Source organism: Cebidichthys violaceus, unplaced genomic scaffold (genome assembly GCF_023349555.1).
Source record: "Cebidichthys violaceus isolate CVI_PGR_0920_01 unplaced genomic scaffold, fCebVio1.0.p SCAF_66, whole genome shotgun sequence".
Classification (NCBI taxonomy): domain Eukaryota; kingdom Metazoa; phylum Chordata; class Actinopteri; order Perciformes; family Stichaeidae; genus Cebidichthys; species Cebidichthys violaceus.
In genome coordinates this window covers 460,156-487,087 of record NW_027176883.1, presented here as the reverse complement: position 1 = coordinate 487,087, position 26,932 = coordinate 460,156, and the positions used below count along the sequence as shown (strand labels likewise).

General features: G+C 40.2%; 2 protein-coding genes across 3 annotated transcripts; both read right to left on the bottom strand.

Moving 5' to 3' along the window:
• Window positions 1-1,896: 1,896 nt before the first annotated feature.
• cabp2a (calcium binding protein 2a) lies at window positions 1,897-16,402 on the bottom strand. 2 transcript variants are annotated; one of them, XM_068734688.1, is made up of 8 exons: window positions 16,343-16,402; window positions 15,772-15,954; window positions 7,192-7,413; window positions 4,341-4,371; window positions 3,394-3,528; window positions 3,172-3,281; window positions 2,919-3,066; window positions 1,897-2,840 (listed from the first exon to the last, which is right to left on the bottom strand). In XM_068734688.1, exons 1-8 carry the CDS (start codon window positions 16,400-16,402, stop codon window positions 2,815-2,817), a joined length of 915 nt encoding a protein of 304 aa, XP_068590789.1. In that variant the 3' UTR covers window positions 1,897-2,814. The 2 variants fall into 2 exon arrangements, with proteins under 2 accessions (XP_068590789.1, XP_068590790.1); XM_068734689.1 differs by lacking the exons at window positions 15,772-15,954; window positions 16,343-16,402 and adding an exon at window positions 7,712-7,759.
• A 5,741-nt stretch (window positions 16,403-22,143) lies between these two features.
• Window positions 22,144-23,772, bottom strand: LOC137890571 (prostaglandin D2 receptor 2). The gene has a single exon (XM_068734707.1). The coding sequence runs from the start codon at window positions 23,766-23,768 to the stop codon at window positions 22,446-22,448; it is 1,323 nt and encodes a 440-aa protein (XP_068590808.1). The 5' UTR covers window positions 23,769-23,772; the 3' UTR covers window positions 22,144-22,445.
• Window positions 23,773-26,932: the final 3,160 nt, after the last annotated feature.

Genomic DNA, 26,932 nt, shown 5'->3' with positions numbered 1-26,932 from the left:
TTATAAAGGTGGAAGGTTGCTTTTTCATATTCTATGTTCCCATCTGCTCTCTTTTAGCGGTAATAAACAAACTACTTTAAGATGTAAGACAGTTATTAAGGTTTGAACGTCCATAAAGTCAAGCTTAAAACATGCTGGATTCTACAATGAACAAGTTATGAAATGATGGGCCTCTCAGAACAAACACCTGAAGTGAAGCCTTTCCACCAACCAGAACCCCCCCCCCCCCCCATAATTGCTTCTCTTTCTATTTTTTGTAGCTTAACTCTAATAACTCTAAAATTCTGTTGTCGGCTTAAACCACAGAGACTGCAGAGACGGTCTAAATCCTCTCAATGTGCAGTTGTATGAGGAGACAAGATATAGCGGCTCTGTTAGAAAGCTCCTCAGAGACACTGTGGACTTAATAATGTGTTCTACATTGTAGGTCGTGTTGTCCGTGATTAGCGGCCTAAGCTTAATGCTTTTGCGTGGATTACAAGCAAAGTCGCAACTGCTAAAAGTTTCAAAACGTCCAGCGAGATAGAAGCAACACCATCAATCCCCTGGACCCGATGCTGTTGTCCCTCTGGTCCGACGGCTTTCTTCAGCAGGACATAATTGCGAAAACGTCACTCATGCCAGTTTTCTGTCCCGCACCTGCTGCCCAACCATGAAACAAGAGAAGTCTCGATGATGCTGTGGTCCATGCGCAACATAGTTCGAACCTTCAGACCCTCCAACAACGCATTCAGGAAGTTAAGCTGTGAAGAATGATTTGAGCGGTCTGGTTATTCCCCCTGGGGAGGACGATGTTGTTCAAGTCTCAGATGCTGAACAAACTGCTCAATAACACTCAGGAGTACCATGACATATTTTATCATTGTACCATGGCGTGTACTTATATACCCAGGAGGGTTTCAGGCTGGCTGGTCGAAATCGGCTGGTATACCTTCCGTGTGGGAACAGAAACACAGACAAACTCACTGAGCCGCTGGCTGTCAAAGACCTCGGAGGAGACGCCAGCGTCTTTGAAAAGCAATTGTCATTTCTCTACCAGACATCTGGAGCTGTTTGCACCTTCTGTAATGAATCAGAAGCTTATTAATTAAAGAATCTGGATGGATAAGCAGCATACAGGGGAACACCTTTACACTCAATACGATGACGATGAAACCAAGTCGAGAAAACTAATGTGAGCCAGAAGAAAAAAGACTAACGCAGAGCTGATAAAAGCCCCCCCCCCAGGAATCAATTTCTAAGATGCTAGAAAATTGCACACACAACGTGTCGGTGGCAAACCTGGCGGACAAAGCTGGCTGGTGTGGAATCCTGGCTGATGAGGATAGCGATGAATGCCAGAGTGTGTGGATGAATGCTGTTAAAAAATCACGGAGCAAGTTGCTAGCATCTCAGAATTCAAAGATAAACAACCGCCTTCCCAGGGAAACATCTGGAAAGAGCTTTTGTGGCTGGAAACGGAGTGCTAGAGGCTGCCAGAACACTGAGGACTACTGAGAGCATGAAAAGAACATGAAAGTTGCCCAAGATGCAGAAAAAACTGCGATTGACAAGTAAATATCTGTTTTTTATGCCTAGAGTTTTTTTGTATTCGAGAGTGTGGGTAGCTGTAAGATTGTGGAAAGAGGTGATCTGACACATTTGATTAGCAATTAAATCGACTCTGGAAGGGTGTAAGATACAGGAAATTGCTGTGAACACAGAGAAGGTGAAGCTGAATAATTTCAGGGAAGGAAATTTTAATTGCATCACCAAAATGCAAGTTCAATTTTGATGGGTAAATAATACAGGAAAGGTATTTGGTCAATAAAAACTAGTTTATTGTCACTCTTAGTCACTTTATTGCTTATCTACAATGCATTTCTTAAAAGATCTGACCTTTCGAAGACTGTACAATTAAAACATTCAATATGTATATATACGATTGCATAAAATAAACATGTACTTGGAGACAGTCTGTCGATTCATTTCCACCCGTGTAGGAAAACAGGACATAAAGTGTATAAATGTGTAGCAGACACCAAAAATCCACCCGTTAGTGTAATCAAATATGTATCAAAAAGATACAAAAAATGACAACATCTGAAATATTTCATTTGCCCGCATTGGTTGACTATCATGGTCAAATGAATTGCTATGAATTAAGTTTGGACAGTAATGGGTGTATATATATATATAATCTCATTTTAACTTTTGCTATCTACACTACAATAATATCACAAATTCACAGTCCTAAACGGTTAAAATCAAGTTTGAATTTAAGATTTTAGACGTGGCATTAATGAACTTAAATTAATGAGTTATCGAAAAACTCCAGATGCAAGTCAGGTAATTTAGAAAACTGCATATTTAAAGGGTCAGTTCACCCGAATAAATCTTATAGGGGCAACACAACACCTAAATTTAGGATTAGAGTTAATCCTATCCCTAACACACACGCACACACGCACACGCACACACACACACACACACACACACACACACACACACACACACACACACTTGTCGCTGGTTTGGGATTCTCAGTTCAAATATATTCAAGTTTAAATTCACCTCTAAAGGGAAGCTTTGGGTCAACCATCCCCTTGCTGAGTCTTCACTCTATAATCTCTCGTTACGTGTTAAATACATTCACACAACAGTGACACATTAAAGGGATTCTCTTATACTTGAGAAACGGTGGAAGTAACAGAAAACTGAAAACTACAAAACACTAATAAGTCTTTGTACATCAAGAAGAATTACAAGAACATTAACAGTGTGCAGTCTGGTCCGTGTTGTGTTCAGTGCAGTTGAGTGAGGTTTGGTGAAGAGTCAGCGAGACATCATTCGCACGAACTCTGCGGAAAGAAAAGATGTGTTGATACGATTGGTTAAGAAAGAGGATAGCGTCACCATTAAGTGTATCAATCACTCACCTTCAAAGTCCACCTCTCCGTCCCCGTTGAGGTCAACGTCCCGCAGGATCTCGTCTATCTCGCGGTGGGTCAGCTGCTCCCCCATCAGCTTCTTCATGGCTTCCCTCAGCTCTGCAAGGCTGATCTGACCATCGCCGTCAGAGTCAAACTGGGAAATGGAATCCATGGGTTTGAGAAAGGATATGAAAAGAAATGCATCGGAAGTGAAGGGGTGGTCTATTTAGGCTATGAGTTAATACATTATACTGTTTACCTCTTTGAAGGCATCTCTCAGCTCCTTGACTCCAATCATATCTGCAGTCTCAGCGAGCATTTTGGGACCCATCAGTTCAACGAAGTCCTCAAAATCCACTCTGCCGCCGCCTACAATAAATACGTACAGAAGACGCTGTTCACAGATCTTTTTTTTGTGTCTTTAACAAGCAAGCAAATGAATGACCAGACCGATAGGGTTAAGGAACCGCAGATCACTCACAGATCTGCTGGCTGAGTTCTATCAATTCCATCTCTGTCGGCATGTATCCCATAGTCCGCATGCACTCGCCCAGGTCCTTACAGCTGATGAAGCCATCCTTGTCTTTGTCAAACTCCCTGAAGGCCTCACGCAGCTCTGCAGGAAAGACGTGTGAAGAACAGTAATTGTCTGTGAAGTGATTGTCTCTTCTTTCTAATTGATCTGATGGTTATGTTTTTGTAGGACCATGTGACAATCCCGGTGATAATTGTTCTACTCTGTCCTTAAAGTCACTTCTCCTAGACTCTTATAGGAGTCGTAAAATCACTGGAGGACTCTTTTAAACTGCATTATTACCAAATAGAAAGAATGAAAAACACGGCAATAAGGTTTTTTTTTTCATAGCCTGACATCCCCAAATCTGTTCTTATGAATGGCTTACAACATTGCTAAACTATTTATTACCTTCTCATTTAAACATTTCAAGTCAAATAAGATATTACTGATTGAAAGCAGTGACAGGCCTCGCCTCAAGTTATCTATCAGATCTCTTGTTGTTCTGTTTTTATTGTAAAGCACTTGGTAACGTACTAATTAAATACGATTTACTACTGTTATTAATATTATTTTCATTGTTTCTACATAAACAAATAAAAAATGTCAGTGACTATTTATTCTATAGTCAAATCACATATTACATGTGTGTGAATCTGAGGGATGGGAGAGTTAAACAGTCCTTAAATTGTCTATATTAATCTTTCTCTTTGAATACTAATCTTCTACTTTGAAAAATTGTGCTTTACTGTCGAGGTAAAATTTCCTGACTTTGCCCAACAAGATCAAAGTCAGACAGAAGGCTTGAGGTTTGATAGCAAGAAGGTGGCTCAGGAAAGAAGACTAGGGAATGATGACGATGGAGTGAGAGGAGGAGTGAGGATTTTGGAATTAAGCTTTTGATATCTCCGTACCTTCCATTTCCTCTGGTCGTAGATCTCTGTCCTGCGGTGGTGAGGATAGAAGACAGGACAGTCAGTCAGGTAAAAACACTTTAAATCTCATGTGTCTTGATTCCGTCTGTCTTGCGCACATTTGCAAAAACACGCAAGAAACACATTTTAGCGCTTCAGCTTCTAGTGGTTACTTCGCTCGTGTGAAGCATTTTCGTTCCATGTTCGCCTGAGCAGAGATCCTATTGCTGGATTATTTGGGTTTTGATCTGAGTGACCCAAATAACCTTTTTAGTCGATCTGCTACACAAGCTTGTGTCCAATCTCTGGTGGAGAAGCTTTGAAAGTCTGCTGTTCATATGTTCCATGTCAAACATTCAAAAACCTCCTTTTCTAAACACACAGAAATAAAACCCGCACGTCTGTTTTGCACACAAACATGCAGCAAAGCTGATGAAATGACACTCGCAAAATGGGACGAAATGAGTTTCAACAGCAGCACTTTTAGCTACGACCATACGCAAAAAAAACAACAACAATTGACAGTGTATTTCGAATTGGCCTGAGCGTGTGGTGGCATGAAGACAAGGTAATGCCAGGATATGTTTGTTCACAACATGCTCGGCAGCAGGAATAACACAGGCCTGGATTAAAGGATGCAGGGGAGAGAACAGTGGCGGGGAGATTACAGCTGTAAATTGTATTACAAATCACAACGGCTTAATGGTTTTTTCATTTCCCAATCTGCCGATGCTGATATTTTTCATCTGCGTCTGTACTGCTATTCGGCCGGGACGTGATTAACGGACCTTAGCGCACCTGTGCAGGCCGAACATGCGACAAACACGTGAAAATGAGTGACTGTCAGGTTGAGCCGATATCAGGCACAGAGGGAAGTTTTCCTTGTTGTTCCCATGTTTTTTTTTTGTTTTCAGCTTTCATTCCCAAGTTATTGATGCCACTGAGTCCTTATTAAAGTTAGTGAAGGACAAATATTGTGGCACCACCATTTTTTTTCATTAGGAAGGATTCCAGTACGTCTATCATGCGGCAAAAACTAGATGCCACCCAACACCAAAGGAAAGAAAGGGTGTAAATGAAAACTAGAAGCTATGGACTGTATACTGTGCTCCTGGAGGAGTTCAGTTCACCATTTTAGAGAACAAAGGGGATTATGGGGGATTAAATAGCAGTAAATGCTTTCAGCCTCACACTATCCATGTCATTGATAATCTGTGTAATCTATTTAGGAATCCTGTCTCTTTCCTCGATCCATGACTGTAAGTATTAACAGAAAGTTCAGGACTGTGGTGACTCAGAAAAGATGCTGCCGGGTTTCTGGATCGATGCAAGAAACTTCTACCGCTGACCGTTACCAACAGCAAGAAATTTAAGGCTAATTCGTACTTTCCGAGTCCGCGTGGGTCGCTTTTGTCAGCGTGACGAAAATGTCAAACATCTGCCCACGTCCGCACGGGTCTGCATACCCTACTTTACTAAAATTGTGTGCAGCAGACAATCACATAGGGTCCAGTTGGTGGCGTGTGCACCTCTAGCATGCTAATGTTCCTCACAATGATCAGTATTTACAGTACATGCTGATCTGATTAAATTAGCCTCAATGTTTACAATAATCTAAATTCAGCATTTTAGCATGCTAACATTTGCTAATCAGCGCTAATCCCAAACTACAGCTCAAAGGAGTTGCATTACTTTTTGCAGATATTTGATCATAAATGTAAGCATACCGGACAAATATTTACTCCCCTTTTAGCTCAGTTCTCGGTGTCCACTAAGTCCTGATTCTTTTTAAATCCATCAGGGTGATGGGAGAGAACCAAGAGAGTCAGGCTAGGGTCGTAAAAAAACAAAACAATTAGTGAAAAGACGCTGAAACACTCGATAGAGCTGCGGTAGAGCGAACACAGAGCTGAGGGGAAATGCAGAGTCAGGTGATTATTCCCTGTGTGTGTCATTGAGCAACCCCTTTCACACTATATGCACTCATTAAGACATTCGTCATGAATCAATCATATTTCGCCCTTGTGATGAGTCACTATCGTTGCATTTTCTTCTCGACTCAGCCCGAGGTCTTCCAATAATTCATGCCTGGTGCCTAAAGCTCGTGAAGCTCCTGTGATCAGTGACTTCCGTCCTAACGACTCTTTTCAATTTAGCGCTGCTTGCCGCACAGTCAGGAAATGACTCGTTATTGATTCCTGCCATATACCCCGGCTCTACATAAGACATTAATCTGATATAAGAGGCACACATGGTATTTCCAGCTCTGTTAAGAAAGTGGATTTATGATCTAGATTGCAATTTAGACAAATTGGATGCCGGTTGCTTTGTCATTATAGTACAATCTGCTTTATTACTGTAGGGTGTACAGCATAGTATGCGTAAGAGGTCCCTTCCAACGATAATCTCTTTCTCTTCCTTTGTTCCAAGATGAAAAACATATTGTAAAATCATATCTGGTTGAACAATGTTTTAACCTTTCCAAGGTTATAATACCAGTTTATTTCATATAGTCCCCTCCCCCCCATGATAAATCATGTTACGCAACAAAAGGTCGTCTTGCACAATCACATAAACTCTTGTTTATGTGGTGATGTGGGGACTGACGGGGGGGGTTGACACTCACGGGGTGGAATGGTGGGATCATTGGTGGAGATGGGATGGAAAGGCTGTGATGATGTCACGCTGAACTAACGGATGGCCACAACTTCACCTTCCCTCTGTGAAAATGGATGGATAAAGAGATTTGGATAAATGAGAGAATTTGGCTTTCATATTTATGTACTGTGCGTGTGTGTGTGTGTGTGTGTGTGTGTGTGTGTGTGTGTGTGTGTGTGAATGTCATACATACAAGCTGGCTCTGTGCAAAGCCCTGTCTGAGGAAGATACACGCAGGCCCCACTAAGTTGTGCAGCATGTTGCAGTTCTTAACCAGAGCGCACAGGGGCTCGTCAAAGTCCCGCTCGCTCCCTCCCTCATCCGAGTCATCCGAGTCCACCTCACCTGCACCCCCCAGGCCCCCCAGCATGGCGGCAGCCAATGGGGCGGCGCTTCGCTCTATGGGCAACTCCCCCTTAGAGGAGAAGAACAAACTAAATTAGGACCCAGAGAAAAATGACCAGCTATATTCCATTGCAATGAAACTAGCTAGTTCACACCTACATGTACTATTATACTGTTATGCAAAACATAAGTCAAATAAAATGTACTTTAATATGTACAAAATCCATTCGAATGGCAGTTGTTTGCAGCTCAAATGTAGCTTGGACATTGTCCGATGCATCATAAGCTTTATCTTACATATCTATCAGTTCAAACTCTTTGATAAATAGTTTTTTTTCTCAGCTCAAAGGAATTGAATGAATCCTTACCTTCTTCCTTTTACTGTTCTTTTTAGAAGCCTTGTTTATGTTTCCCATCTCCCTGCCCTCCTCTTTCCCCCCCCTCCTCCTGTCCCCCAAAAACTTCTGCCCTGTTTCTCTTCCTCTTTCTCTCACTCTCTGGTCAATTGTCACACAAAAGTCCAAAATCCATACTCAATCCAGTGCATTCCGCGGGTGCAACGTCTTTCCCACCCAGTGAGGCGAAAGGCAAACGTGTTTCCACTTGCGAAGGAGGATCCCTGTCAGTGCACGTGTTACGATCCGAGATCCTATTGGTCAAGTGAGAGGCAAGGTAGGTATATAATTTTGCATTAAATCCTAAACTCCTCCAGGTTGTTGAAAGGCTGTCATGATGAGCTTTGAGAGGTGTAGTGTGATATTATGGAACAGCAGCAGGGTGCTGGAGATTGACGGGGTGGGGTGGGAGAACTGGGTCATATCTGGGCTGAAACAACCTCCTGCTGCCAGATTTCGGCTCTGATTGCATGACTCGACCATATTTTCCCTCCCTTTCAATCTCTCTCTGCCTCTCTCTCTCACACACACACGCACAAACACACGCTTTTCTCCACCCATTTATCCGTCAGCCCCTCTCGCCATGGGGTGATCCCTTGAATTTGGCCCAACTTAATCTAATCCATCCCACCCACCTTCCTCTCTCTGTCTCCCAAACATCATGCTTATGGTCTCAAAATGACTATTCTGGCAGAGGCAGAGAGAGAGAGAGAGAGAGAGAGAGAGAGAGAGAGAGAGAGAGAGAGAGAGAGAGAGGGGGAGGGCATGGTAGAATTATGGATGGAGAGTTGGCTGCCTATTTAATCCCTAGCATTTTAGATTAGAGGGAAAGAGTTATGTTGACAGGCGATGGGAGTACAGGCTTGAAGAGGGAGGAATACTCTGTACAACACAGATCAATGTACTTCCAAGTCAGTTCTGCAACACGGAAACAAACGCAACAATGGAGCGAACACACCTGTATTTTGAGAATGGCCTCAACATATAAGACGGAGACAATTAGCTATAGCACACCCCACGGCCCCTTGGGATCAAGTGTGCTGATCCCAGACCGGCCTGACTCCTACACAGGTTAGACCCAGAGCTGGTTGAATTTCAGTTGCTACAGCCACTAATTAGAGGTCCGTTGGTCCGTTGCCAGAGCTGTCATAGGGACACTAAATGAATAAATCCCTGTTTCTCAGGAAAACACAAAAGTATTTTTATTTATTCCACGCATCTATCATTTTTTCCCCCATGAACCCGAAGGGGCTCCACACTTTTTTTTTTTTCAATTTTGAAAAATATCTAGAGACGATTTTTGACTTTTTCTTCCTCCTTGACAGTTTAGAGGGAAATATTTTACTTTTTACTTACGACATTTATCTGACAGCAGCAGTTACTTTACGCTAGATTATATATTCAAAGTCACTATCGGTAGAAATCCTATGTTACTATTGCATATTTCAAATTGAATTAATATAATAGTTGCTTGTTTGTGGAGAGGTTAGATCATTCAATTCATTGGGAGTCAGGTCAGGTCAGTAGGTTAGTGAAGGTAGAGGTGTGGATCACTGTCCACCACAGATCAATATTCATTAAAAACACCAGATGACACCACAGAAGAGACATTTCACATCATGCACACAATGGCTTTAACATGATGAATACAAAATCAACAGTTTTTTTCTGGCAAAAATCATATTTTTTAAATATTTCTACTTTTCAGGAACTCCAAAAAATATCTTGACCACCCAATACATTTTAGGTAAAATATAAAATTGTATTGTACAAGACTTCTTTTGTTATTTATTCATATCTTTCTTTATATTTCATAATTCCTTTCCTTTAATTAACCTTTACATCCTGAAATGAAACCAGAAAACTGGAGAAGCAAAACTAAACTCTTGTTATCTTATACTTAAGTACAGTTGTTTTTTTTTTGTATTACTGCTCCGCTGCATTGCAACCACTGCACCAGGCTTTGATACACGTGAGCTCATGGACTGTATGAATTTGTGTGCTGCTCATGTGCTGCTGTATGTGTGCCAGAGATTAGCAGCAGAATGTGTAAAGCCAGTGCTGAGCGCCTGCAGCCCTAATCCTCTGTGGTCAATTTAGGAGAACTAACACATTTTTTGGTGTCTCTGTACTCCTCCATATCTTTCTACGTATCTCCATATCTTTCATCTGTTTCCTGAGATTCACCTTTTTTATATATTTCCATACACACTACTACTTCTCAATTCTTTTTAAATACTGCAGCTTCCTTTTCAGTGCAGATTTCTCGTCAATCTGTTTTTTTTTCTTCTGGCTTCAATATTACCTGAGCAGGTACACGCTATGAACTAAACTTGTGATATGACTTTTTTTTTTTAAATTGATCAGAGGCTTTTTGCAGAATACAGACATGTATCCACGAGCGTCTTTCTGATACCTCACACTGCCAACGTATCACCGGCAGAGTGCAGCAAAGCTCAGCTTGCCGTTACAGAAAATATGAACTTGTGCTCAGCTGTAAAGCGTATGCACCACCGCTAGATGTCAGCCTCCCGCCTTGCTATTCAAACAAAAAAAAAGGCTATCCATTTCAGTTACAGTGTGCATGTTCTTTTTTCTGGATAGGTAGACGAGAGATACGACAGGGTGGAGTATAGTGAGTAGTGAGTAGTGAGATGTTGGACGGGAGAACCGGATTTCATGGCACAATCACTGAGTCTCTAGCAGCTACACAGATGCCATTCTCCAGCTGAGCCTGCAGTGTGACCTTTCTACGGACTTATAAAATAAATACACTGAAAATCTATTAAGTAGAGAGGACAGAGAATGATGAGATGATTTGCAACAAAGGATTTGGATCCACAGTGTCTCCGTTATATAATAGTATGTGCCTTAGCCCACTGATCCAGCTGGACACCCACCAGATTAGCAAATGGAAGCCTCAGTCCTTTTTTTTCATTCCTGCATTGTTTCCCGTCATATATTTTACGGGCATGCACGGAAAGCTTAAGATTCATTTGATCGAAGTCTTCTTTTACAAATACAAAGGGAAACAAAAAGTACTAGTAAGTAGGCAAAAGCACTTAAAGCAGATCTACGCACGCAGAAAGAAAAAGAAAAATAGTTTTTGTCTTATAAAAATAAAGAAACACCGACAGCACCGCCTCAATCAAACAGCCCTGTGTGAACAGTTTCAGCTATAAAACCCAAAACACAGCAGCCGGGTGAGAATATTTGTGCTCTGTCCCTCGACAACAGTAAGTACACCAGATGCCTGAAAGACAAGGATAGAAGACAACAGAAAATCCAGTAAACAGCATGATGGACACACTCCAAAGTCAGGATTTTGCATGTGATGCAATGCTAACAGCTTTGGTGTCGGGTCAGGTCAAACATTTTGGCCGAGATGGTGTGCGTCCAAGTTTATTTGCATGCTTATATATATATATATATATATATATATATATATATATATATATGCATGTTGACACACAAACACACATTTATCGCAAATGCTTAGATCGGTTCAAATGGTGGCCTACAAATTCAAATATGCAGATACTCTCTTTAACCAACCGTAATCGAAATGATTGAAGGCAGCTGGGCAGACGTCATCAGATGGTGGCTATAAACGAGCTACAGCACAGACAGCATCCGTGTTATCGCTTACAACTTGCATCTACCGCAAAGTATTTACCATAATCCGAGGTCAAAGACGGGGAAACAATACTACATACGTGCAGGATACTGAGCGTGTTCGACGTCGAACATATAAAGTGCTCATCCCCCTCGTTCAGTCTCTGGAGTGGGATCAAGCTGAGGTGAATTGAGCTGAGCAACAGGGCATTCAATTATATCTGAAAGTTGACAACTATTTGTTGCAAATGCTGTCAAAATCGGTTCAAGTCAGGCAAACAAATGTGGCTTTCAAATGAAACGATGCAGCTACTATCTTCAACCAACCAATGGGTGGCGCTGTGCAGGCACCATCAGACTGTGGCTATAGACAGATAGTATCTGTGTCATCCAGCTGTCACAACTTGCATCCGTCACAAAGTATTTACCGTGATCCCAGCGCTTTAAAGACGGGTAATACTACTGCTACATGTGTGTAGAACACTGAGCCTGTTTGACGTCAGACCTATGAAGCGCTGATCCCCTTATTCAGTCTTTGTCCGTACTCCGCAGCGTCCACACGCATCGAACAATGCCTTCAGACCTAAGTGTGCGCTGATCTTTCTGGTAAATTACTGAACACAGTAGATCTGCTAAGACGTCTGCGAGGCGAGCTGCAGAAAGTGCGATGAAGCTGAGGTGAATTGAGCACCTTTGTAGCTTCCTTCGGCTCTACAAAGCGTTTCAGCATCTTTCAGCTTGTTGTTTTGCGGCCCACAACTTTACAATCTGATCAAAATCTGTTTCCGCAACCTGGTCTCACTCCCGAATTGTCCATTACCTACGATCGGTTAGTGGCCTTCGGCGTCTGTATGAGACGCACCGAGCTTTCAGCTAACTCCAATGTAAAACCATCTGCATCACTGTTAGACGTTCAGAGCAGCCGATGTGGTATAAAGAGCCAGAAAAGTCCGCTAAGGGAGGAGGGTGGGGGTGAACAAACAGACGTTCACCCAGGAGGCCTCTGCTCATGTCCCATGTGAAACCAAGTCAACATTGACTTATTTTACGCTACTATTGTTACGTAACCTACGTATAGGTAAGTACGTAAGTTACTGAACATGAACATAATGGAGTGTTTAGAAAGACAATATGTTTTTTCGGAGAAATGAGTGAGATAGAAGGAGAGTTCATATTCATCAGGTCACCAGATATACAAACCCAAATGAATGCTACAGTTGCTGTTGTCTGCTGGATATTTAAATAAGTAATTGTCTGCTAATGTGTCAATGTTGTGTTTACAGCTTGTTCTGCTGCCCCCGAGTGGACAAACACTAATCCAATCTAGTCCAACTGCTTTGGAAGAGGAACATGGCAAACATGCATTCAGAGCCACTTCTATTTCAGACACTATTTAACTCTTTAACAGCTGTTCAGCAAACAGTCTTTCAGTTTAAGACAGGAACATTTTAAGAGTGAGACAAGGAGGGCAGAGAGAGAAACAAAGAAAGATGATCAATAATATATTATTACTTCATGAAACCTTTATCGTACCTGAACTTAGATCAAAACCCAAGACAGAATAGTTCATTTAAGAAACAAGCGATGGTACAGTCAGCGGACAATTTCAATTAAACCTTTCATCATTTTACAGACTGCAGCCACATATGGCGGTCTCGATTGTCCCACATTCCCTAATCTCATTTTTGCCCACTTTACCCATTCCCAAAAGGAGGATAATGGCTCTCGCACCTGCCCAGATTTTGTTTGAGCATTTAAATGTGACCTAAAAGTTCCCAGAGGTCCTATGGATTAGAGATTCTTTGCAAAAAAAAAATAGGACGAAAGGGATAGAAAGTCACAGGAACTGCATGTTCTTTATCTCCATCCAGGAGTGTAGGACGTAATGGTTCAACTAACCCGCTTTCAAATCTGTCTACTAAAGCTGTTGTGTTTGTTGTTCTCATTGCATTGTATGCACTGTCTACAAATGCAGACATTTAACAATAGAGTTCTGTAACTAGAAAACAGATACGCAATCTGTTTTCTAGATATGTGTTTTACTTTAAACTTCAAAATGTAGAGGGCAATTCTTATACGCTTCAGAGCATAATGTACTTTTTGTATGACAAAGAATATTGAAAATCTACTTTTATGAAAATGTATGTAATAATTTGTAATTAAAATTCATGTAATCAAAGATTGAATGAGAGATCTTGAATTGTAAACAGTGTAAAGATATGAAATATATCAAGTCCAGCCTTAAAAAACATGAGTTTAAGCTGCTTTTTAAAGAGTTGGTTTAGCCAAATGAAAGAAAAATACATATTTTATTTATTCAAGGTTTCAGGGAATATACTGAATTGTGTGGTAGGGAGGGCTAAAAGGATGCTTCTCTTCAACTCCCAAAATATGGGCAAAAAAGTTGAGAAGACTTTTGAAATGGGAGAGACATTGTTGATCTGTTCTGACAAACGGATGAGGAAGAGGAAGAGGAAGAGGAAGAGGAAGAGGAAGACTCATCGCAGACAGGAGGAGTGAAGGAGAGAAGATGGAGCTGGCTACATCATATATACGTTAATACGTAAAATGTTCATTTCATAAATACATCAACTACCATTCACTTGCCCTGTAAAGTCATTTTTAGCGATTGCAATAAAACAAACATACTCATGTTCTAACTATCTTGGGTAGGAATATTCAATTTGCCTGCTCAGTAGTAATTAACAAATAAGCTGACTCATAAGCCACGTTTTTACATTCGATAGTTAGAAATGAAGCGGAGTAATTAAACTGCCGTGAAACGTGGATTAGCTCGCCGTCACTGCGAGTCTTCACTCTGAAACTGATTAAATCTCTCACTGACTCTGACCGAGCCGTTGGTTTGCAGTCGGACGTGCTTGAATCTGTCGAACGCATTCATGCTCGTCAGCGGGAAGAAAATCTGGTGCATCAAGAGCAACGTTGTTTAAGGAGACGCACGTCTAACCGACTCACTCGGTTACTTAAGCTGTAATCTCCCTTTACACCGCAATCAATCTCCTCTCTCTTTCCTTATGACATCCATCCATCCTTCTCCCAGCACTCCCTTCTTTCACTTTCTCATCATTTGCTCCATCTGTCGCTGAGTGTATGGATGACTCATGTGAGCGATGAGAGCTATAGAGGGTATGGACAGAAAAGCAGAGGAAAGGGATAAGCAGCAGAGCTCTCTTTCTTCATAGTAGGAGTTGATGAATTTCTTGTGACTGTAAACAAATGTTGACCCGTTCACTAAGCCCTGCGCCCCGTTGGTCTGAAAGCCCACGACTCTGAAGGCCCGTTGCTCTGACGCTACACACTGTGGACTTGAAGTTCCAGACCCCGTTAACATAGTGCTAGATTTAACAGATAATCTTTAAATTATAGCGGAAATCACAACGTGGTGGCTTGGTATGACTCCTAATGTTTCATTTTCGGCCGATATTCAACTTTAACGGCTTTTTTCCGTGAAAGTAAAATAAACAAAAGTGGGAGTTAGTTTTCAGGATAATGGGCCGTCGGACTAATGGCATGGCACCTTCTGCTCTTACGCACAATATATGCAAGTTAACAATGATAACGCTCAAAACTCTCTGTATTTTTTTTTTTTTTTTTTTTAAACAATGGATATTCTGGATTTAAGACAGAAGTAGACAAAAGCGGAGAACTCTCGATTTTGCTGTCTGAAGTTTGAAGTTGTCTGAAGTTAGTTGGGACAATTTATCAGCTGTAGCTTGCTAGCTTTAAGATAGGCGTCGCTAAATGAGGTCCATGAATCACCTCTTCAATATTCATAACAAATGGCTTAAATTGAATTTCAGTTATTAGAGAGATAACTGCCTATTTTTAAACAATAGTTCACAAACATTAAATGTAGTTTGAATATGTTAAGCGTGTTGAATGGATATTAATGTCGTCACAGAGTTGGCATGAATGATTATTGAAAATATATAATGCTGCTATATTGTCTATGGAATAGACAATAATAGCAGGGCGTGTTTTAGTGCGCGGCTACCTTGTGATTGACAGGTTCGCGACCAATATGGTGACGTCACGGTGACTCCGTCCACTTCTCATATACGGTCTGTGGCGTTCGCACACGAGACGCAAACAAAACGGGGACCCACTCATCTAAACAGGTCTCCAAGTCACTACTTGTGATCAACAACTCCAGAATGAAGTAACAGTTTGAAAACTTGCAACGCTTTGTTCACAGGCCAAGCAACGGTCGTGCTCATAATGTGCTCATATCTATTTAAACTCATTCACTCACTTTCATCTTCAATGACTCAGGAATTTCATTCATCTATTTATGAATTAGCAGATTGTCTGGCTGAGCGTCTAAGATGCCTATATGCCTATTTTCTTAGGCACATGAGACACCTGGGATACCTGTAATCTCCAGTTCAGTGTCTTACCTGTCCGAAAACTGAGTCAAGGATGGGTCTCAGCTTTCTCCTGTCTCCCTCTTGCAGCCAGCCTTCATCGGGGTCTCCCACGGGGGAAGATAAACTCGAGGTCTTGGCCTTAGTCTTCGGAGGCCTCTTTATGCTCGCCGAACTCCATCGCCTTAACGATTCGATCTTCTTCTTTATGGATCCCTGGAGAACGGAGGATGAACAAAGAGGTTGAAATGGAAAAGTTGTCTCACAACTGAAACATATTTAAAACTCACTGCACAGACTTTGAGATTGAATTCCTGGAGAGGATGAGTATCGGATAAAGTCGAGGTAAAGAAGCTGCAGCTATGCAGGTGCAGCACACTCCACCACACCTATAGGTGAAATTGCATGCAAACAAATAGCATTTAACATTGAACATACATGTTCATTTGTACAAACAAATGAAGTAAATAGGGTGTCCATGCCAGCCAGGCCTCAGAAGACAAACACTAGCACACCACAGTATATCATGTCGAGTTTGTAAGAGCACAAGTGGCAGGATTTAGGACATCGCAGAGGCATATTTTTGGCATGTACGTCCACTGACCTTCTTAACTAACTTCCCCTCTGACACCTCCACGGATGATATGCTTTTCGCGTCTGTCATCTTTGCAGCCCAGCTTGCACACACACACCCACACACACACACACACACACACACACACACAGAGAGAGACGTCCTCTTTCTCTCCGTCTCTCCTCCTGTCACACTCTTGTCCACTCTTCCTCTGTATCTGTCCCTAGAGCATCTGACACTGGTTGATAATCTGAGGCGTATCTCCCACTGTTGTTGTTGTTGCTCCTCCTCCTCCTCCTCCTCTCATCCCTCCCCCTGTATCTGCATTAATCACTCACTTTTTCATCCGTCGGCTTCTGTCCACCTCTTCTCTTTGGTTTCTCTCGCTGTAAACATTGCTACCTCACAAAGATGCTGGTCCATTCAGGCACACACATTTAGACATTTTAAACGTGTGGTGTTCATTAGCATGTTAATTCATGTAGCTCATTTTCCTGCCTTTGGGTAAACATTAACTTTTTTATTGATTCAAAAAGAAGTGTGTCAGTTGCACACATCTTGTCTTTTTTTAGACACTATTTTCTGTCCATGTATGGGACATCTCTAATAATCCCATATTTATTTTCCTCTCTGATCTTGTCTGTTTCCGACGCTGATGTAGGTCTGTCCTCAATCCTCTGCTCTTCATGGTGCTACCCGTTGTTTATTACGTTTACCATATGGGCCTGTGCAGTGCATGTACAAGTACACACACAACACTTCCAAAATGTACAATATGATGGTCAACAGTGCATAATACAAAAAAACGCCATTCTGAGATCTTTTTGCTGGATTTGGTTTAGTAAATATATACACACGTATATATATATATATATATATATATATATATATATATATATATATATACACACACACACATTTATATCCATACATATATATACACATATACATATATACACATATACATATATATACACATATACATACATACATATATACACATATATACACATATACATATATATACACATATATATACATACATATACATACTTACATACATATATACATATATACATACTTACATACACACACATATATACATACATACATACATACATACATATACATACATACATATATATACATACTTACATACACATACATACATACATACAGACACATATATATACATACATACATATACATACATACATACATATACACATATACATACATATATATACATATATATACATACACATACATATATACATATACATACATACATATATATATATATATATATATATATATATACATAAATACACACTTACATACACATACATATACATATATATACACATACTTACATACACACACATATATACATACATACATATATACATACATACATACATACATATATATATACATATACATACATACATACATACATATACATACATACATATATATACATACTTACATACACATACATACATACATACATACAGACACATATACATACATACATATATACATATACCTACATATATACATACATATATATATATATACATACATATACATACATACATACATACATACATACATACATACATACATATACATATATATACATAAATACATACTTACATACACATACATATATACATACATACATATATACATATATATATATATATATACATATACTTACATACACACACATATATACATACATACATATATACATACATACATATATATATACATACATACATACATACATACATACATACATACACTGTTTTTATGCGACATGTCAAAAGTTCACTCAAAATTTGCTTGACAATTTAATGAAAATACAGTTTGACTTAATAGAGGCAGAGGAGACTGCTAATAACCGGGTTAGTGGTATTAATAACACATTACTCCATTAAGGAGACATTCATAAGCAACAAAATGCAACCTTTCTCAGTTAAATACATTTGGTCCAGTATGGCCACTAGCATATGGTGGCTAATGTCAGCTAACTTTGAAAAATATAAATAGGTTTTCACTTTGAACCCTATATTTAACGCTTTCCATTAGCATTAGGAGCAGTAGGTTGATGTAAAGTTCTGGGGAGAGACTCGAAGTTCAGTGTCTTGCTCAATGACACATGGTTTTTATCCAAAAGATAAAAACCATGTGTATGATGTCTTTTTGGATGGCGATAATTCTCTTGACAAGCCATTTGATATCGCTCAAAAATGTTATGAGTTTTTTGTAAATATTGGTCATGAATTAGCTAACGATATTCCTGCTTGTCAAGGGAATGCACTGGATTTTATTTTGAAAAATGGCCCAATTATCTCTATATTTTATGCCTCCTGATATTCAAGAAATAAGTGATATCATATATCATACAAACATGACTCTGACTTTCTCAATACATTCACATTAGTTAGTTAGTCCAGACACCAGTTGTGCAACAATATCCTGAAGAACAATTCACAATGATATCTGCGTTGACATCTGTTCTGCAATTTCTGTTCCAGTGAACTGACTATCACAAGGGAAATGAATGCCGGGTAAATTCACTCCCACAAAACCTATTTACAGGTCGCAGCATGCAGCAGCACCTCTGAAGATAAGGAACCCTCTGTACTCAGAATAAATCTTGGTCTTGCTTTGGAGCCCAAGAGTAAGTATAATATTAACATTTACAGGAATAACTAGATTTGTTTAAATGTATTTAAGTGATCTTATATCAGTGTGTTTATAATATAGAGGGTATTTTCTTCTGACACGTGTCTACCTCCACTTAAAGGGATAGGTTTTGGGTGTTTTGAAGTGGCTTTGAAGAGAACACAGATAAGTATCACATTCAGATAAGTTCCCCGTCAGCTGATGTAGCGTAACCCTTTTTTTAAGTGGGTCTATATCTTTTAGGTGCCTAAAATACTTTGTGCTGCAGATACAGTACAAACCAAGTAAACACATTAGGGAACAAACATAGATTATGAACTGAACTTTGTAGGACTCTAGATTCTTTTTACATAGTAACAGTTTTCGTGTGCTGCTTTGTTTGATCTCTTTGGTTAAATTAGCATCAAAATGATACGTATACATGCATGCATTGTGTGTATATATATATCTATATATATCTATATATATATATATATATATATATATATATATATCTATATATATATATATCTATATCTATACAGGCATGCACTATGTATAGTACTATATAAATGTATATGTATAATATTATAGTAATGTTATTATCCTAATCTAAATGGCAAATTTCACTTCATCTCTTTTGTACATGTGTTTGGTGAGTGTATACTTTAGTGAATGATGTTTAAAAGAATATCAGTGATAAGCTTACGTTCTCTAGTCAGCATCTGTCAGCAATAAGTGCTGTAGCAGCGCATTAAACCCTTTAGAGCAATACTAACAACCCCTCCCTTCACCCACTCTCTTTAGTTCTTTCCTTATTCACCAACTGTTTTTTTAAAGCGCTTTATACAACCTATCTGCCTCTGTGGTTTTCAGCATATCATGTTGTCAATGTTAATTGTTCTCCTGCTGTTTCATTATCTTTATCCTTCTCTGTGGGACATGTCACATGTAAACCTCGGTTCTTTACACACACACTCATGGGGGATGCTATGAATTACTCCAAGAAATGTTACATTTCCCCTACATCCACTTATCTCAGACTCATTTAGGGACTGTACAAAAATGACCTACATGGGAAGGAAGTTGAACATGTTTTACCCTCTACGGACTTCTTCGTATTTTTTGTTAGATCCTCCCTGAAAAGACTCTATCGCTTCCCTTTAACTAGTCAATGTTGTAGAGGTTTAACATCATTAGTAATTTTCAACTATGTTGCCAAATTTGAATCACATCTTAATTGAACTTAATGGAATGTTTCTCTTTTGTATTTTGTAAGAGAAACCGAATGAGTGAACTGGACAAATGTGTCATGCTGAACTTTGATTATATTATGAGCTAACTTTAACATGTTTCACTTTTTGTTCTTTATTAATAACTTTTGGTGGAGAGATAATGTGCAATCCCTTATATCCATAACAATGCATGATTTCTACGTGTTTTTCCCCCCTTTTTTTGCAATAGACCTTGCATGCTAACATGGAATAGAAATATGAGGTGAGGGAACAAAAGAAAAGGCTCTTAGAATATCCTCCCCTCCAGCATATAGAAAAACAGCATAGCCATTGTTTTACAGTCCCTTAAAAGAGATAGTCCCAGAGCCAGAAAGAGCCAGAAAGATAATCTGAATTGAATGGCTGAGGGGAAAGTGGAGCTTTGTACGTCAGTCTGGTCCGTTAGGTTTAATCCTGCTCTGTCTTTATACTCTGGATCTTCTCTCTCTCTAATATTCTCTACAAATTACAACTACCTCTATGGTAATCCCACGTTGCTGTGGCCTACATTACACCTCAGCCTGTGTGTGCGTGGGCGTGTCCGACTGAGCGTGATGGAACCAGACAAATGTGGCAGCGTTGAGACAGTCAATGAAAACAGATATCGCAAATGAGGAAATCCAATCACTCAAAAAAGGTGGTCAGACGTTCAAGAGTTCAGATTCAAAGTGCACCTGGATTACACGATCTGGAAAGCATAATCCTACTTTTCATTTCATGTCTGATGACGTAATCAGTGTGATACTGCCCTCTGGTGGCTGAAATCTGCAAAGCACAAAGCTTCAATATGACTTCTATCTCTTTATTTTTACAGTTTACTGTGAGAGGGTAACTCTGCTGCTCACCTGCTCACCCACTCCCGCTCCTGTGAACATCACCTCTGTTCTCCAGAACCTCCACTGGCTCCCCGTTCCCAAAACGGATCGATTACAAAGTCCTTCTCCTCACTCATAAAGCCCTCCATAACCAGGCCCCCTCCTACCGCACCGACCTGCTCCACCACCACACTCCATCCCGTCGGCTCCGCTCCTCTGATGCCAACCTCCTGTCCCTTCCACCCAGGACCAAGCACCGGACACGGGGCGACAGAGCCTTCTCCATAGCTGCCCCCTCCCTCTGGAACTCTCTCCCCAAACACATCCGAGACTGCACTGACCTTTCCATATTCAAATCGCAAATCAAAAATCCACCTTTTCAAAACTGCTTTTAATGTGTGACCAATATTGTGTGTTCTTATGTTTTTAGTGTATATCTTTTACATATAATGATCTTAATGTAAAGTGTCTTTGAGAACTCTGAAAAGCGCTTCATGAATAAAATGTATTATTATTATTATTATTATTATTATTAATAAAAACAGGGCACAAAAATCAAATGATAACATCTTTACAGACTTTACTCACAAGCCCTTTACAGAAAAATATCTTTGTTCATACAAAATGCATTTCAATTTAATACCAAAGTGTACAGTACAGACAAAGCAACATATATTTAATACATGTCATTGAGTGAGCCCATTCAATGCTGTGCAAAATATGTTTGACAACACTTAAATGTAGTCAAAATGCAAATATTGGAGTTTGTTCCTAGATACATAATATTACATGAAGAGTCTACAGCTTGTGGTTCTCTGAGGCGCTACAGCTCACAATAATAATTCCTACATGGGGATGTTTAGCAGGTTTAATGTATAATGTGTTTTGCAGATGTCATAAAGTGTAGGGGAAATTTAATTTAACACCTGATGAAGACGCTAGATAGAAAGTTAAGGGCTCACCCAGTTATTACAATTCATCCTGTGGGGAATACATCTCACATCTTTACCAGATTTCACTGCAATCCATCCAATAGTGAAGGTATTTAAATAAAAAAACACAAACGTCGATATCATGGTGGCACTAGAGGAAATGTTAGGTGATAACAAAAGTCAATAAGATTCATCCACTGGGTACCACAAATTTCAGAAACAATTTCGTGACAATCTATCCAATAATTGAGATATTTTAGTCTGGACCAACATGGTGGATGGACAAAAGCAACAGATCCACATTGCTATCCCTAGAGCCAGCTCCTAGCATGGCTAAAAATACTCTACATTGACCTACTAATTCCTGTTCCACATGCTTTTTTTTGTAGCCACGGCATTGATGTGTTAGCTTTTAGCAATTATCCAGAAAAGGCGGTTAACTGTTAGGTGATTGAGAGGGTGATTGTGAACGCTTTGGTGACCCCGGCGTGGCAAGGCTCACATCTCGACTGCTCTTCCCTCTAATATGAGCTCTTAAACTTCTCCCTGGCACAGTCAGTAACCCCCCTCCCTCCTCTACCAGACCGTCAAACACTGCTCCCAGACTCTGTCGTATTCTCACACAGAAATTGGGACAGCTGAAGGCGTACAGAATGGGGTTCAACACGGGGTTCAAGAATGAAAAGGTTGTGGCCAAGGGCAGCCCCACCTCCACCAGGTTGAGATTTTTGAGCCAATACTGGGCTGTCACTTCAATCACGCAGAGGACGTGATAAGGGGCCCAGCACAGAACAAATGCTGCAATCACAAATGTCACCATCTTGGTGAAGCTCTGGGACAGCTGACTGTGATTGGTCTGATTAGGGGTAGTGGGGGAAAAGGTAGTAGGTGTCAGGGATAAAGATGGATTGGAGGCCCGAGGCTTGAGAAAGATATTGGTGTTTTTTGTGGTTGTGGGGGTATTCGTTGTTCTTGATGCCCCATTTTTGTTGGACGCAATCAGTGCATCAGTGAGCCTGCTGGAACTCTGCTTCCTCCTTCTGCTCCTGTTCCTCAGGCTGAGAACAATTTGGAGGTAGCTCCCTGCAATGACCACTAGGGGAAACAGGAACGCAAGCAGCAACTTGGAGATGGCTGTCGCTGCCTGCCTCACTTTGCAATCTATCTCCAGGGACGATGTATACAAGGCAAAATTATGATAGCACAGTTTCCTCCCATCCTGTTTCTCAGTCACTGAGCGGAACAGGAAGTAAGGTATTGTATTAAAGGCGGCCCACAGCCATCCCAACACACACACCTTCCAAGCTCCTGCCACTGAGCGATGATTTTGGCTCCACACCGGCTTGGCTGCCAGAAGCCAGCGGTCCGCTGATATGGCCGCCAGCAGGAAGGCCGACACAAACATGTTCAAGAAGAAGATGGAAGCCTGCGTTTTGCAAAGTAGGTTGCCGAGCTCCCAGCTATGTGAGGACGAAAGGTAAAAGGTGAAGAGGGGCAGCGTCAGAGTTGCCAGGAAGTCAGACGTGGCCAGGTTCAGCACCCAGACAGAGGCCACCGTGCGACGCCGCAGGCGGAAGCCCACCACCCAGAGGATGAGGGCGTTCTCCAAAATTCCCAGGCAGGAGACCAGACCGTGGATGCAAACCATCACCAGGTTGACCTGTGTGTTGTTGTTGAGTGTGTGCTCCTTCATCCTCTGTAGCAGAGGACAGATCAGCTGTTCCCCTGAGGCATCTGAGGTGGGGGTCGTGTTTGACATCGGTGCTCTAAAAAAATAAATAAATTAAAAAAAACTGTGACAAGAAGCTAATAGAGAGCTGATTCAAATCAGAGACAGGGTTAAGAAGTTCTGGTGCACACATGCCGATGATGGCGAAACTGCTCCACATAGCTGGTAGGTTTGCACCAGAGCAATACACTAAAAAATACCATAATATCCATTTTCCTTTCCTATTCCTCATTCTCTAGTAACCCAATTGAGAAGAAAACATCTACACGACACTGTCCCTTTGATTCAGACAACATGTCTAATCCTGTTCCTGTAGTCTAAACACATACCAGCTCTTGGGCAACTATACTGGCTCATGCATTACTGTCAGAGAATGCTTGAGAACTCAAGGAGATACTAGCTTGCCAATCTGCCAATCTCTTTTTTATTGAGATAACCAATGAAACTATGTGGACACATAAGTCAAAGTAATACAGGTAGTCAAGTCTTATTGGCTAAGGTGCTGTTTTTCAATCTCAACCTCAAAAACAAAATAAAATACTGTAAAAAAAATTGAACCAAACCTATCTGATCTCTCCTAGTTTTACACTATATTGTCTGACCTCTCAGATTCTGTGACCTGATTGAGAATTTCAGCTATTTAGATTCACACTGCTCTCACCCAGTGTTCTTCTCGGTTGTAAATTCATAATTTCAGGTGATATGGTTGTGTCAAAACAGTTTAGTAACTCCTTACGGTTATATGAGGTACAATTTGGAGTAACACACAAGAAGTAGCTGACATGTGGAACATCTAGTTATTACTAAATACTCGATTTAGTAATAACTAGATGTTCGGTCATCAGCCATGATCCCACACTCCGTCACATCGACTCATTCTGTCTGCATAGATGAGGTTGACTCGGCCCCATGTCTGCACATGAATACAGACGTGAGTAAATGTGTCCATGACCCAATGCTGACGTGACTGCTGTCCCATTCAAATGCATATTGGATAAATAGTCACAAAGTTTTATTTTTCCTTAGATAAATCCTTGCAGCCCAGTCGCCAGGATGTGTTTTTTGGCATTGTTCGTTTCTGCGAACCACGGATATGTTGAATGTCGACTATTTTTCACTCGGTACAGAACAAGTGACGCAGTGCAACAAGCAACACGCAGAACAATTGATGGTTATAATCATCCGTGGATATAATAAGAAGTATAACAAGTGAGAAAGTCGAGACTGCTGTTTGTGTCCCAAGTGAAATCAAAAGTAAATGTTTGCTGTTGTTATGTTATGTCCACTAAGTGAGTTTGTTATTTATTTGCCCGTGTTACACTGTTGGTTGTTGCATTACGTTGTTACATTATTATTTAATCATTTATTATAAATTATAATAATCGCATTTAATCGTTAAACAAAGTTAACCACATAGCATTGTGCATTTTTTGTCTGAGACGAGGCTGATATGAACATATTTATGAAATGGATTTTTGGTTCAGAAACATCTCCATTCAACGTATCCGGTGGTTTGCAGAAACTTGCAATGACGGCATTTCTTCTGGTGAATGGGTTGAAAATGAAGTTGTGAACACGTTGGTGTGACAGCTGCCTTCAATATGATTAATTGAGACTTAAATTATCATAATATGAGAAGAACATGCTTCTTGGAAACACTGAGCATACAGCTCAGCAACAAGCTGTTGAACCTTGCAACAGACTGACACATTTTGTGGGTATTATTTTGACAATTCAATTTCTCTTAACACAGAGTTGTGTGTCTTAACTGCCTGGCGAGTTGTCAATGTACACAATTGTAGCAGTGTGCGCTTTCATAGTTATTAAATATAAAAATTATATGATATTAAAATTGCAGTTCGCTCCACATCTCTACTTGTGTTTGACACTGTAACCGCGCGTTATGAGCTACTCTTGCTGTTTGGTTGCTTTTGACATTTAATACCGATGATCAACTGACATTTACTCTACCCTCAATTACATAGATGAGGTGGACAAAATATCAGAGACACATCTCAGGATGAAGAAATAATGCAACAGCCCCATAAAATACATAAAGATAAATCTCTCCTAAACAGTTTCAACAAAACATCTAAACAGTATTACCTTAATGAAGGTAAGAATCTCTGTGTTTAATTACATGATATGAAACTGAACTGTGAATTAAATGCAATAGAAAAAAACATACCTACTGTGGGAGTATCAGAGCAGCATGGAAACAAATTCTGTTCTGTCCTGTTACTCTTTGTGTCACAGACAGTCATATCTCTCTCTCTCACTCACACACACACACACACACACACACACACACACACACACACACACACAAACACACACACACACACGGACATACCTCCCCTTACTCCGCCTTTTAAACTGACAAGACATCTGATGAGTGACGGAGTTTGTTAATAAGCAAATGATGCCTGGAATTTAAATTCTGGGCAATAGAGAGGCATTGGGGAAATTGCATACAAGAATGAGGCAGTAGTAACAGAGACTGAAATATGATATTTGTGATATATCATTGTCCGCTGGACTTGTATGAACTAGTTCCCCTGACACTTCATAGACTGGGCTGTTGTTTCCATGATGATACATTGCGTCAACACGCGAGTATGAATTAATCACGGCACTGTGGAGAATCCATGCTTAGAATTTCTTCAATAATGAAATCCTCTATTCAGACCAAAATCAACTAAATCATTTAAGTCAGATCTTCCTCCACTAACGTCACACATTTTCAACATTAATGTAAAATGCATATAAACACATAAACCACAATCCTTACATATTCTTTGTCTGACATTCACAAACATTCACCCAAAAACACCCCCCACTAATCTAATCTATCCCATCTTCTTTCTTTTTTATTATTTTTTAGTTTTTTTTTTATCTGTATTATTATGATTATTATTTTTTAACTATCTTCTCACTCTTCCTCCAAACTGCTTGTGAACCATCACACACACACACACACACACACACACACACACACACACAAAAACTATTTTTATGTTGCCAGAAAATTTTGTGTCAGCCGCCGTAGTTCTCCGACACGCTTATTGGCACATCAGAGAAGTTTCAGTCGGTTGCAATCTGTAACCTCACCCCCTGGATGCCGTCAAATCCTACACACTGGCCCTTTAAGAATCTTCCTCAATCACTTTTCCCTATAGCAAGAAAATAAAGTC

Bases quoted from the DNA above. Each gene is read 5' to 3' on its own strand.
- LOC137890571 (XM_068734707.1), bottom strand. From the start codon at position 23,768: ATGTCAAACACGACCCCCACCTCAGATGCCTCAGGGGAACAGCTGATC.
- cabp2a (XM_068734688.1), bottom strand. From the start codon at position 16,402: ATGACAGACGCGAAAAGCATATCATCCGTGGAGGTGTCAGAGGGGAAG. The intron at 15,955-16,342 runs GTCAGTGGACGT...TCCGTTCTCCAG, and splicing joins AGGGGAAGTTAGTTAAGAAG to GGATCCATAAAGAAGAAGAT. The intron at 7,414-15,771 runs GTAAGACACTGA...TTCTCCTCTAAG, and splicing joins TTGACTCAGTTTTCGGACAG to GGGGAGTTGCCCATAGAGCG.